At 41.9% G+C, this 14,466-nt stretch overlaps 1 protein-coding gene across 1 annotated transcript in view; it reads left to right on the top strand.

Annotated features, from left to right (window-relative positions):
* Positions 1-1,159: 1,159 nt before the first annotated feature.
* The window catches only part of LOC146382290 (protein arginine N-methyltransferase 8-B), a 32,185-nt gene continuing 18,878 nt past the window's right edge, over positions 1,160-14,466 (top strand). The window contains exons 1-3 of the mRNA XM_084932810.1: positions 1,160-1,974; positions 5,643-5,888; positions 7,011-7,166. Of these exons, the coding sequence (XP_084788936.1) occupies positions 1,906-1,974; positions 5,643-5,888; positions 7,011-7,166 (471 nt within the window). The 5' untranslated portion in view covers positions 1,160-1,905. The remainder of the gene's footprint in view (positions 1,975-5,642; positions 5,889-7,010; positions 7,167-14,466) is intronic.

Raw genomic sequence — 14,466 nt, 5'->3', positions numbered from 1 at the left:
GCCACGACCCAGTAAGAAAGCCAAGTCATCCACTGCCATTGTGAGAAATGGTACAGCGTATTAGAGTGGGCATAATTACACTGAGATCAAAGAACATCTTAGCAGTGATCTGCCTGACTGCATGCTCAATGGTCTATGTGGTGAATTACTCATGTTGGGACCCTCGTAAGAGCCAGAATTTGTAGGTTTATCAAGTCCTCGAACTATATCAGTCTAGATCCAACATCGAAATATCTCAACAACTGTTACATAGTCATGAAATTTAGCACATGCATCAATTTATGCAGAGATTTGATGGATTATTTTTTATTTGACCTTTTTACTGAACGCTAGATCAAAATTTTAACTTTTCCACTATTCTGTGTTATAACCTGAGCCCTTTCAGGCTCAGCTGCCTTCACGCTTTCAGGATACTGACATAGAAAACTAACAGACTGTAACAAATTTGGTAGTTATTCCACTTATTTTCTCTTTCAGCTTTTGTTTGTAGACAGAGAACAGTGTTAGGATTTGTCTAGCCACGGGCCACCATGAACAGTTCTAGCAATTGATTACTTCTGACCATCTTCAGGATGGTTATTAAAATGTTGAATATGGCGATATTTCCATTACTATGTGACGTGAGCAGTAAAGAAATTTCAACAAAGCTGATTCTTATGAAAGTTCAAGAAAGACAAAAGGAACTGTAATTTAGCTGGATTTTTAAAGATTGTGTGCAACCATATACACCTGCTAAACATCATCTTAGGGTCTAAATAAATCCGTGACGTGTTAGCACACATTGTGGGCAGAAAATGCTCAGCTTTCTGTATCGGTGTCTGCCTGCTTACTGCGTGGTGAGTGTCTGCCTTCCCTCCCTCTTGAATAATGTAACAAGTGGCCAGTGGTGTGGGTGGTATGGGGGATGGCCTCTCCTCAAAATAGACTCTAGAGCAAAAGCAGAAGACTTCAGAGGTGATATACAGTAGCATATGCCTGCATTATTAAATTGCTCTGAAGGGTTTATGTTGTCATTACATCAAAAAATGCTGCAGCAAGAATTAAAGGTGTTATAACAAGTTACATCTATAACACTGCTGTCATCATTTTTGGTAAAGGTCAGATTTAGATGAAAAGGAAAATATGTATTGTATATGTGTGTAAAGTGATGTATGTTTATGGTTTGTTTTCTTTCCTGGTTCATCTCAGAAGTGAGCAGGAAAGATGAAGCACAGGGTGTCCTCGCTCTGCTCGGAGAGCTGGGACACTCCAACTTTGTCTGGGCTGGCGGCGTTCGGCACTTTGTGCAGATGGGGAACGATTTAACTGGAGCATAGACTTTGATTCTGGGGGAGCAGCATGAGTGGTGCCATGTACTTATAAGAAATCCCCCTGCACGTTTTAAGAGTCATCACATTTCCGTGCATGCCCTCGGCGGCAAATCTTTCCACTCTGCGAGGTAGCGGCGGCTGCGGTTCTATTTTTAGAAACAATGTTGCGGCAGGGCAATCAATCAAACTGGCGCTAAATCTTTGCATTCGTGACAATCTTCTGCTGTTAGTGATGCAGTCTTAATGCGTTCCTGCCTGCGCTTGCTGCGTTATAGGACAAGATGGTGCATTTTTATCTCAGCTGATGCCAAATTCCAAATGATGCCTTTCCCCCTAACGCTCTCCAGGAACGCACACCGGTGGACTGCAAACTTTTATACCATGGAATCCAACGCACTCTGTGGCGAGAGTGGCTGCAATGCTTTTGGGACCTCATGTAGTTCTGGGTTTTTTAGCAGTACTGGAATTTCTAAAGAACTGCACAATTTGGGATGTAAATGAGAATTCTCTGATGTCAAAGGACTGAAGGGACTGATAATCGCCAAGCACACGTTTTTTCTCTTTTACTTCTGAGTGCACATTTTTGCTGGCCCTTATGGGAATTAAGCACTCGTCCCGCTGCATGCTCCTCAGGAGAAAAATGGCGGAGTCTGAGAACACTGAGGTAAGTGTTAGAGACAGCTTTAATATTCCCGATAAAAATCAGAGTCCAGTTTTTTGGAATCTATCGGCGTCCTGGATGCCTCTTGCAGTAGCCTGCGTGTTCCACCTCTAGTAGAAGTTGCATGTCGGACAAATTATAGGATGCCGACTGTCCAGAGAGTGAGACTGACCGGACTGATAGTCTCCCTCTTTGCAAGGATGTTTACCCTCCCGAGGAAACAGGCAGTCTGTGCAGAGCAGGGCAGTTCAAATTAGTATTCCCAACCTCAAACGCACTTGGAAAAGTCTCGTTTTTTGTAGCTGCTAAAATTAGGATGCCGTACGATGATCAGGGTAAGGAGCGGGATCGACTCATCCATTCTGCTTCGCAGATGTTCTCCGGCAAGAGTCTATGAGATGAAGTCTGAAAAAAAATATATGAATGTATTTGAAGCTCTGGGTGTTACGTGTGAAAGAATATGCTGTGAGCAGCGTGAGATATAACAGGACAGTGTGTAGCTGCTTCACTCTGCGCGCGATGGGAATTAGAGCTGTCCAAGGTACTGCAGCACCTTGCAGAGGAAAAAGAGAACGCTCAGACTTCTGGTGTGAAGCAGTTCTGCAGAAAGTACAGTAGGTTGCTGAAGATGTCATGTCTCAGCCACTTGAACTAAATCATCCACCCCTCACTCTAACTCTAATCGACACTAATTGACAATTTAAAGGTCGATACAGGAGGGATGCTGATTGTAATACTTAGCAGATTCAAACACCCTGCGATGTGTGCGTCACACCCCGTGATGCTCTGTTGTAATTATTAATCAGAAAAAGTTCATTCTAAGCAAGTTCATGAAAGAAGCCCTGCACACACTCATTACATTTGATCAACATTCTGACCTCTGAGAGCAGATGGTAGGAAATACTTCATAATAATATCCCTGCCACTGAGGCTGTATCCTGTTTCGGAATCAGATATCCCAAAGTGGCATAATGGCAGAAGACCAAAGGTATGCTCTTTCCTGTTAGAGGACTTTTTCAGTGAAATGCCTTCACCAATATGAACAGCCGACTAACATACAGCTACTACAATTAGTGTAATTTTAGTGCATTTATTAGAATAAATAATAGTTCATCACCATTTTCCATTATCCTAACTGACTAGAAGCAACAGCATAAACTCACAGGCTAAACGTCAGCATTCACACAGCTACAAAGTGGCTGTGGGTGTCCTCTCATGTGTAAGTGTGTGTCCTTCTCGAATAACAGGTCTCCCCTCAGTGTAGAGATGAGGATCCAGTCTGAAATACAACCCTGAATGTGTTTATTTGTTTTGAAGGTCAGAGGCAAGGATGTGCTTCACCCTCTCTTTCCTGTGTCAGGAGATCTCGGTTACACTCACTGCAGCTGCTCTTCTCCGACCGTACCCCTAACTTCACGTTAATCTGTCCCACAATGACTCTTTCCCCCTGCATTGCACAGATTCTGTATTAAACTTGGCAGTCTTAATCGCCTCTTCTGCGACTCTGTCTTATAATTATTGACTTGCTCAGTGCTCTCTTGGTGCCAGCTGTTTGTCAGCTCTTTTTCTTTTTTCACTGTTGCTAGTAATTTTTTCTTAACACAGTCTCAAGGTTTTAATTGCATCTTTACATCTGTTATGGTGAGCAGCTCTGAGCTGACCATAGTGTAACTTTAGGCCACTGGTCGCCTCGGTGATCCAGATGAGTAACATGTGAGAAAATGAATCCTTCACGCAGTATGGTAATGCTCTGCAATGAACTAGTGTCTCCTCTGCAGATCAACATCAGAGCTGAGAGGATTAAGTATTAAGTTCAACAGTTGGTCTCTCCTCATTAAGAATGTGGTCTTGTATGTTATCAACATCCAAAACCCTGTGAACCTCACTAAGCAGAGACAGTAATGACTTTCAATGCTACTCTTGTGCTGCAGAGAAAGGGCTACTCACATTTTCTTTTTTTTAGATATTCAGTCACTTTTCTGGTCAATTATAACCAGATAGAACTCTATTTAATAATAATAATAATAATAATAATAATAATAATAATAGTCTTGATTCTCTTAACAAAATATTTAAGATGTTTCATGTGATTTAAACTCTTAAATTTTGAATCTTAATCTCTTATAATTGGCCAAGTATAGCTCATGGGATCATCTTTTCTTCCTTTGTTTGTGTGTGGTGGCAAAAATAATCAGGAGCTTACCAGTTTTATTGGAAATCACCCAGACTACGTCTCCCTAAAAGGCATACAGTAGCTGATCTGACATTTCATTGAAAACTTCAAAACCTTGATGGGAAAACTACAGAAGAACTTAAAGGATCATCAGTCAATGGAATTTGAATAAATAACAGACAGGTAGACCAGCGCTGTCGTACTCAAAGTCATGCAGTTAGCACGGCTTCTCGTATGCCTCAGTAGTGAAAACCTGACATTTGACTGAATCATATCAGCTTCTCTTTGAATTCATGATTCAAGACCCATTATTTACTTTATTTTCATGGTAACTACATTCCAGTGTGTGCCATTTAAGCCCTGCGGGACAAAGGTGCAGGAGACATAAATACTGTATGATGGCCATTTTAAAGAGAGAAGAGAGAAAAGGGGACCGAAGAATCAGTTCTTTCAACCAAGGAAAAGCCAGTGCAGCAGATAGAAATCTAATTTTTATACTTTGCTTTCACTGTAAAGGAGAATTGAATAATTTCATCTGCCAGGGAGGTTATCCACCTCATTAAGTCGTATAGATGTTTAAGATGTATGTCACTCCTAGAAAAATAAATTAAAGGACTGATGACAAGCTGGGCTCATTGGTTTATTTAAAAAAAATACTTGAAACAGTTATGGGAAAGTCCGTGAATAACCTTCAATAACCTTGTGATAATAGAGATGGGCTTCATACAAGATAATTTTGTTGTAATCTCAATACTTAATCTGAACATGGCATCAAAAATAGATTTCCCAAAATCAAATGTACAGGATACAGAAGCATAATTAAAACATAAATTAAAGCTGTAGAATTAAACTGAAATTGCTAGAAGATCCGACTGAATGAATGCAAACTGAATGAGGCAATAACAGTGGCAGAAAACACTCATAAAATATCGTTAATATTATGTAGAAACTGAGTGAGAAAATGTCTTGCAGTCTTTCACTATCCTTTCCTTCTTTGTCACTGTTGTCTGAAAATGCCTCCTATTTTTGGTGGCATTACCAGTTTTATCATTTATTTTTAGACTCCCAAGTTGGAATGAGAATAAACACCAGAATGGCTTATTGGCTCAATACTGAGATGTGAAGTTTCTGTTTCTCCATGCACATCGTGGTTAGAGCTTCCCAGCAGGCGTTATAGGTGATAATCCGGGCATTACTGGTGTACCTTCTGTGCTGAGATGAGCTTTCTTGCCATCTCTGGCTTTTGTTGACTCCATGTCAGTGATCAGCATATCCTCCAGACTCACAGGGCTCTCTGCACTTTGTGAACTCAAGAGACGAGTGCTGGGAACATGAGCTAAGAGTGCAGGAACAAAATGTAAAGGAGAAAAGCTTACATGTAAAATCCCTGTTTATGAATGCAAACCACAACCTTATTGCAGCCTGTACTTATTTTGTTTCTTACGCCTCAGGCCGCAGCACTGAAGAGGTGTTTTTCTTCTTTATCTGTGTTTTTTAGCAACCACAGTCGCAACCAGAACCGATCCGCATAATTCCATCGCAGTCGGCACAGCCAACCGCGTTACCCAAGCCTGTGCCTTCTATCCAGCATGCGCCTCGGCCTCCTCTTCCACCGCACACGCCCCACGCCGCCAGCCTCCCTAGCTGTCCAGGGAGGGGTAAGATGGCCAAGTTTCTCAACCCAGAGGAGATGACCTCGCGAGACTACTACTTTGACTCCTATGCCCACTTTGGCATTCATGAGGTACGCCTTGTCATCGCAGTGTGGATGAAAATCACATATGTTAATCAATCAGCTTTATGGATCAATAAAGCATTTTATAATAAACAGGGAATTTTAATTTCCATTATTGCTGCTGCACATTTCACAGAACCAGAGCATGCAATGCCCTTGTGTACTTGCAATTAATTTTAGAAAATTATTAGATTATGCATCATCCTTGTCTTAATCATTTCATATGCTCTTCTTGCTTTTTCTCTTTTAGACATGTTCTTGCCTCAGTTTGCCCGTGTGTGGGCAGGATAGTTTAACGATGATTGTGTATGACTTCTTTTTTTTTCTTGAAGTGAACCCCTCCGCCCTCTAAACCGAGAGCTTTATGTCAAAGATGGTTTAGGCCATGGCAGGAGCTACAATCAGCCAATCCCTTGAAAGGACAGAAAATCCTAACGTTCCCTGACAGAAATGTTTCCCAGGAAAACTCAGGTTTTTTGCAGGTGCCCCACAAAGCTCTATGTACAGTTGTTAATTGATGTAGGATGGTGATGAACTGCCTGGAGCAGTTTTAAATCTTGTGAAACTTTTGAAAACTTGAGGAACAGAGAGCCATTTTTTCGAACACATTAAAAGTGTGTATTGTGTTGTGTATGCCTATTTGTCCACACGGTTTCCTCAGAGTTCACAGAGTTCATCTGCATTTTAGAGAGCAGATGCAGGAAGCATTGGAGGCTGTATAAAAAGAGTATGTTGCGTGCGTGACCTGTGGGATGTTTTTTTATGTATTTGTGGAATGTAGGTCAGGTGTATTTTAGTCATTTCTGAATATTCTTTGCACTCACACATGCACACACTGTGAAAGAGGTACAGATAGAAAAGAGATGCAGACAGGCTGAGCCTGCGAGCTCACAGGGCTTATTCAGAAACACCAACAATGGATTTGAATGTAGAACCACAGGGCTGACAGGGAATAGAGTAAGATTAGGTGAAGGCTGTGTGTTATTTGTAAATGCTGCACTGAAGATATCGGAGCTATTCAGACCACTGACATCCAGCCAATGTTTTTAATTTCACACAACAAACTGTCGCTTTCTGCAGGAGTTCGTGTTGCCAGGACCTTTCTTATATTTTTCTCACATGTCAAACCAGGAAATGTTGAAGGATGAAGTGAGGACACTCACCTACAGGAACTCCATGTACCACAACAAGCACATCTTCAAGGATAAAATAGTGCTGGATGTTGGAAGCGGGACTGGGATCCTTTCTATGTTTGCGGCCAAAGCAGGGGCAAAGCATGTATATGGGGTAAGATGTGTTTCCCTTCAGTAAACTGCAAACATGTGGACCAATTAGGATCTGATTTCCATGTAGCCCAAGCCTCACAAGGTGCTTATATTGTCAGCATGTAGTGCATATGTAGGTCTGCTGCTGTGTGGGTTAGAACATACAGTACATTTTAAACCATCTAATCTTGGGTAATATTTCTTTTGACATGCAGGTGATAAAACCGTGTGACCTCTCAGGCAGGTTGACCAGCTAAGCCATAGAGATTTGAAAGCTATTAGTGTTATTGAGCACTGGGGCAGAAGTAATTGCAAGTCAGAGCATGTCTGAGAATGCCTGCTGCACACACACACACACACACACACACACTGCTAGCTTGGGATAACCATGTGGAACTTATTTTTGCATGGTGGGTCGAGACGAAGTGCTTCAGGGAAGGAATGATTAACTTGGAATTGCCAAGAGACTTGTTCTGAGCCACTGAATGACATTATGTGTTTATGTGTGTGACTATGCCTTGTGTCATGTGTTTGCTTGCCTTTCCTCTCCTGCTGCCTCAGTCAGTTTTTGTCTCCCTCTCTCTAGCATCCTGTTTTAGTACTTTAGTTGATTTGATTCAGAGTTTTGTTACTGCAGTCCATCTGGCAGGATTTTATCCACATAAATGGGGACAGGAGTTTCAGGATTTTCTTATCATACCTAAAGCTTTTAAAGTTTGATGTGAGGGCCCGGGCTCACGAGCTGGACGAATATACCCCCGATCATTCCTTATCAATAAGAACAGTACATGACAATGTACGTGTGTTTAGTGTAGTCCTTCAACAATTCCAAGTAGCAACAAGACACTTAGGTAACATGTCCAACCTACGCATGACCTGTGCACCACAAAGGGTCAAGGCAAACTAGACTTGTACTAATCTATTAGCACACTATTCACTCCCTTTTGAATTTCCTGCCTGCTGCCGGCTGGATTCCTTCGTTCTTATGGCTGCTGTCCTCAGTTAGCAGAGGAGGGTCGTATTCTGGATTATTCTTTTTCATATACTTCAGTTCCTCAAGCTCACTTTTATGTGTGAGATGCCCTTTGATTCTGTTCACAACTTTTATGTACAGACTTTCTCGGAGGTGGAGGGTGTCCAGTTCAGTGGTCTGAGGATCACATCTTTGCTTTTGCAGATAGCAAAGTACTGGTGGCTTCACTGAGTGGTGTCCCATTGAAGCCTTTGGCTTTGGCACCATCAATCCCGAGGCTCTGCTTCCCAGTTAGAAAAGACAGGATTGTCCACTTTAGGTCAGGGATGAGATTCTATCTCAAATTCAGGAGTTAAAGTCTCTCTGGGTTTTGTTCTCAAGTGAGAGTAGAGTAGCGCTATATAAGAATCAGTCCATTTACCCATGCTTTCCGAGCTGCGGACAGGCTGCAGACGTAGCCGTGCCATTCCAGGGCTTGGTTTTAGCATGGGGGGTCTAGCCAGGACCCTTACTGGATACCGGGAGGTGTCCCGCTCCAAAAGGTGTGTAGTCTTATCACTACACTATCCAGCTGGATGCCTCCTAAACTGCAAGTAAGTGAAATAGTCAATGTGGGAGAAGGTATAGCTCTCTGTTGGCCATTCGTCTGGGTAGCTTTGTTTAGAGCGCTGTCCCTGTGACCTGGATAAACTGTAGAAAATAGATGAATAACACATGAAAAGCCAGGTACTGTTTTTTCAGATAAAAACAATACATTGTTCAAAAAACTGGTTAAGCTCAGTGTAGCTGCTTTGATGATTCTAGGAGTGTTTCTAATGTCTTTATGTTAGTATGATGCAGAGTTTAGTTTCTGCCCAGTAATAAAATGCTTAAGGTTGCTAATAAAAAGTAAAGAAACTAAACTATGTGTAAGTCACAGGTTAATAGCTCAGATAGAGGACAAAAAGTACAGTGATATCTGGGCAAAGTTAGAAACTTCTACTTGCTGTGTCTCCAGAGTAAAATACCAGTAGGAGCCTGCAGGGATGTCTTCGGTGACAGTGACACTTTCTGACACTAGTGAGAGGTGCGAGAGGCAACCTGTGCGGGGGTGCCTCTGTCAATACACCCTGAGGCTTCAGTGCGCTCCTACTGGATCGTGACTATGACAGACACGTGGCTAATAGCTGTCTCTTATGACTTTGACTCAGAAAGAGATGAGGAAGATTGCCAATTAGAACCTGTTATTACACATGAATAGAGCAATACAGTTACATGCGTCTCCGCAAGTGCACAAACATGTTCACACCTGATGCAACATTAGCCTTTGCTGGTTATTTATGGATTTGGTACAGTCTTTTTAATGGGCAGCAGAGGCAGCAGAAGCCTCCTTCCTCTTTCTCTGCTAATAAGCAGCAGAAAACAAGGCTGCTCCGGGGAGTCAGTGCTAATGTGAAGTCCCTACAGCCTATATGCCTGCGGAAAAACCCAAAAAGTTTATGTTCTGTATTTGAGTTACTGCAGTATAATAAGCAGAGATTGGAGCATTGGAACATTGGTTTTATGGCATGTTTAACTGGTTTCTTTCCTGTAAATAATAGCCCTCAAAGACCTCATTCTTCCATGCCAGTACAGGGTCAACTAACACCACACTGTAAAATGACTCTGTCTTACATGCGTAACTGTGAGTTAAGTAAAAATAGGCAAGTACAAGGAAAATATACTTTAAGTATAAAATAAAAAACGCTGGTCATACTATCAAATAGTGCAGCACTTACAGATTACAAGTGCTACACTATTATCTCTTATAGCATTATATTATTATTAGTAACAATTTGATGTAAAAATGGGGTTTTATTAATTTATTTGGTTTAATGGGTTGATTTAATAAATGGTTGGAAAATTCTCTGAAAATACTGAGAAATGCCATCACAAAATCTCTGAACTAATATATATTTTTGCGTGAAAGTTAGAAGGTGCTTCATGGCGTGAAAGGAAGCACTGTATGAATGTACCCTACAGTAGAAAATTCTTTAAGTGTTCAGAATAGGAAAGAGCTGGGTGAGTAGCTGCCCATCTACAACCTATTTGTTTAAAAAAATGTACATTTACATTTTTTACATTTATAATTTTTGTATAAAAAGTCATATTTTTAATGTAACAAATTACTTCAACTGTAAGATAAATAAAGTAAACAAAAAAAAGCTGTACAACTTACCTCTGAGAGTTAGTAGAGAACATGCACTTATTTGCACTGAACAAAAATAAGTGCCTCGTTTTTGTGGCTACCTTATCCACAAGACCCCCAGTCTGACCGGCTGCTTTGTGACACAGAGCACCCAGAGTTCATTAAAGGGTCTTCTGTGTGACTATAACCAGATGGGTCTGTTGCAGCATGCTGCACAACTCTGACAAAAATGCTAAGCAAATGGGACACAGTGTTCAAAGGTGAAAATCTATACTCTCAGATTCCCACTGCTGTAAGAGCCTAGTATTGATTAATGTATTCTGCTGAATTATGTCCATATTTTATTTGAGAGAAACCTGAGTGTAGTTTGATGAATCAATGAGCTTTATTATGTTATAACGATGATATCAGTGGCAACTCAATAAATCAGCTCTGAGGCAGAAGAGAATGTACAAAATATGCCAAGAGTCAGGACAGTGATATAAAAGGAGGGACATCTATCTATCTATCTATCTATCTATCTATCTATCTATCTATCTATCTATCTATCTATCTATCTATCTATCCTTGACTCCAGGTTTCTTTGGAGTGTTAAATTAACCATGGTGGATTATGTCATCTGATGAGCCCTCCCTTGCTAGTTACCTATTGCTATCACGCATACTATTCACAAACATACTAACACAACTTACTTACTGCTAACAGATGCTCAAGCTTGTTGGCTATTTGATTTTACTTCCTCACTTTTTACTGAAATCTGGCAAAGATCACAGAAGTTTATTTTTTTGTTTAAAGAGCTAATCCAGAGGTAGAGAGGCTCTATAAAAAGATCTGATCTCACTCTCCAACATGGGGCCTTTTAAAGATCATGTGAGTGCTTATAAAGCAGTTTTGTTTCGAGCCAAAATGCAACACAATCCATTGTTATTGGTGACTGGAAAATTCAAATTTTCTACAATAAATTGGCTATCTTGTGCTCTTGAGGCCCCCCACATATTTCACGGTTCACTAACAGCTACTGGCACACGTTACCTCCCTCTGACTGTTATCCTGTTTCCAAGAAGTCTTCGTGCCTTCTCCATTCCTGGCTCAGTCCTTTTCCTCCTTTGCTCCACTGGATGTTCTTCATACTACTGAATAGGTTATCTAAGCTCCACATGCTCTCTGGACCCAACAACCTTGCCTAGCCACCCTATGGTCGACAGCATCAACAAATCCAAAGAAAGTGGTGTGGCACCTACAAATTTCAAAACAGCTGCTGTTTCCCCCATTCTCAAAATCCTGACTTGATTTTATGATCACAAACACCCTGCAGACTCTGGCCACATTAATTTCCTCATTACCCTGGACCTTTCAGAAACGTTAAACACAGCCTCCTGTCCTTCTTGACCAGCTATCCAACTATTTGGCGCTGTCTTCACTCCTGCTTTCAGGATGCTTTATGTCACCTGGACACCTACTTCATTCTCTGCTCCAGTGAGTCAGTCAGGACTTTTCATCATTTACATTCACCCCCTTGGTCAGATCATCTTCCACCATCGACTAAGCTTCCATGATATGCAGTTATATCTAAGCACTAAACCCTCTGGTTAGTTCCCTGCTTTGTCCCCTATCAGCAGTCTAAAACTATTTAACCAATTCGCTCAAACAGAACAAAATAAAGTCTTGGTTGTGGCTCCTACGTCACTGCTTTCAAAGCTGACTGATTTGGGCCTTAATTTTGAGTCTTCACAATCTGGGTGTCATTCTGGACTCCATTCTTTCATTTTCATCATATATTAAACCTATCTCTAAATCTGCCATCTACCACATCAAGAACATCTCCAGACAACAGCTTATACCCTTAAACTCAGCAACAGAAATTCTCATTCAGCAGCTGGAACTCTTATTTATGCTTTTATCACCTCTGACATGGACTGCTACGGTAGTGTTCTGTGTGGGTTGCCAAACAAAGCCCTGCGCGCGCGCACACACACACACGCACACACACAAGCTGCAGTATGTTGCATGTATGTATCAATAAATCAATCAATCAAGGCTTTATTCGCCACGTGCAGGTTGCCCTGCAGTGGGAACCCCCCCCCACCTTACACACACAACACAGACATCACATGGGGATACAGGTTGGAGATTGGTAGCGTTACAGAAAACAAACACTGAAATATACACTACAATGGGAAAGTACAAGAGGAAAAAACAGAGACCTCTACTCATGCTGGGCTCCTGGGAGGACAGCATGAGAACAGGAAACAAAAAAACTCCTCTGCACAAAAAGCACATAAATGTCCACAGCACAACATTATGGAACACGTGACAAGCCACAGGGTTGGGTGGGGGGTGAGGAGTAATCCGAAGCAAACACAGCAGCCATCCTGCCCAGCGCTACCATTCCAGCGCGGGCTCAGACCCGACGTGTTCCCAGGAGGGAACAAGCATCGAAGGCGTTTGGAAAGGGAGGGGGGATGAGTGTGTGCATATCAGTGTATATGTATGTGTGTGCGTGGCCAGAGTTCAGCTGAGACAGTGTCCTTTGCCCTGCTAGGCTAAGTAAACAGTCTTCCAGCCAACCCAGGTGGCCTTGCATGGAATGGGAAGGAACAGACTAAACACAGTCGTTATCAGGGTGTTTTTGTTCGGCTCCAGCCTTGAGACCACAGCTGGCGCCGAAAGGGTATCCGCATGAAGTGATGGTGCTTTTTACTTTAGTGCGAACAGCTCATATGAATTTCAAAGCAGTTCTAACAGTCCAACACTGGTCTCTCAATCTCCCGTTGGAGAGCCGCGAGCTTTGCCATGATGTTATCAAACTTGCGCTCTGCGATGTTGTCATTCTTGTGCTCAAAGAGCCGATTCTGAGAACTCACGACCACAGTGAGCCTCCCCAAGATGTAATCCAGTCTGCGCTCAGAGATCTTATTCTGAGTATTCACGGCAGCCGTAGCCTCTCCAAGATCTTATCCATGCTGCACTCAATGAGCCCATTTTGAGAAACTCACGCCTCTTCCCATCGTTTCAATCCCAGCGGGCAGCCTTGTGGGGGTTTGAACAGCCGGTTCTGCTTTCTTAGTTCTTCGATAAGTCAGGGCCAAGCCAGCTCCGATCAGCCAGAACCCTGTTACCATGGTTCCGAATAGGTAGATATCTTCAGCACTCAGGCTCACCCAAGCCCAAACTTCTCGTTCAGAAAGGGGTGTCAATTGCATTTAGGGACCAGTTGATCAAATCCATAATTCCTCTTTTAGGTTTTAGAGAACAGACTGTGAGAGAGTGTTCCAGGGAAAAGTAATACAAAAAACACGAGACTACACAAGGACATAAGAGGCTAAGCAGGGAAGCAAAGGGAGAGGAGGAAGAGGAGAGGAGAAAAGTGCGACCGCCTTCGTCAAGAGCAGAAAAAGAAAGAAAAATGTATCACCCCCAGTTTTATGCAGTGGTTCCCGGTTAAGTGTTTCCTAAAAAATTCTCACCTACCAACCTATTCACTGCTCCACAGGACCTACTGGACTTTCTACCTTACACCTCATCTTGAACTCTGTGTTCCTCAGTGAAATACTTTCCATGCCCCATACAGGACTGCAGTCCTTTGGGGACACATCCATAGTTGATTTTGTTGTTGTTATTGTTATTAGTATTATAGAGACTAGGTTAACAACTCTTTCAGGTTTAGTGACCAGGTTAAATTTAACCAGGTTAAAGCAGGTGAAAGCCTTCAGGGTTTTATTCTGTTTTATTTAGGAGTCGAATGCGCAGCATCAGCTTAGAGATACTAAACAAGGATGACCTTGTTTTTACCCCAGACAGCTTTATGGATGGTTACACTGTTACACAGACATTTCTGCCTGTAGCAATGATTCAAATTTCAGTCTCAATTCTGTATTTGTTTTTAATCTCAACTCACACGGTGAAATGTGATTATCAAGTATAGCAATGTCAGTGTGACCAAAGTCACTGTCAGTGTCTGTAAGTGTCAGACAATATTCTAAAGTTTAAAAAGAAAAAAGTGTCCTTGTGTGTGATCAAATTTTGATCAGCTATCAGCTGTGGTGGAAAGTATCTACATACACATATAATAATCCTAGACAATTCACTGCTTTGTTGTGGAACAAACTGCTTGTCTACACGAACTTGTGCCATCTTGCAACAGTGCATCAAGAGGGTGGGCTTTCTTGTTACATTATGAAA

The sequence above is a fragment of the Perissodus microlepis genome, chromosome 7 (assembly GCF_051167445.1).
Source record: "Perissodus microlepis isolate ML-2025 ecotype Zambia chromosome 7, ASM5116744v1, whole genome shotgun sequence".
NCBI classification, from domain to species: domain Eukaryota; kingdom Metazoa; phylum Chordata; class Actinopteri; order Cichliformes; family Cichlidae; genus Perissodus; species Perissodus microlepis.
This window is presented reverse-complemented; position numbering and strand designations above follow the sequence as displayed.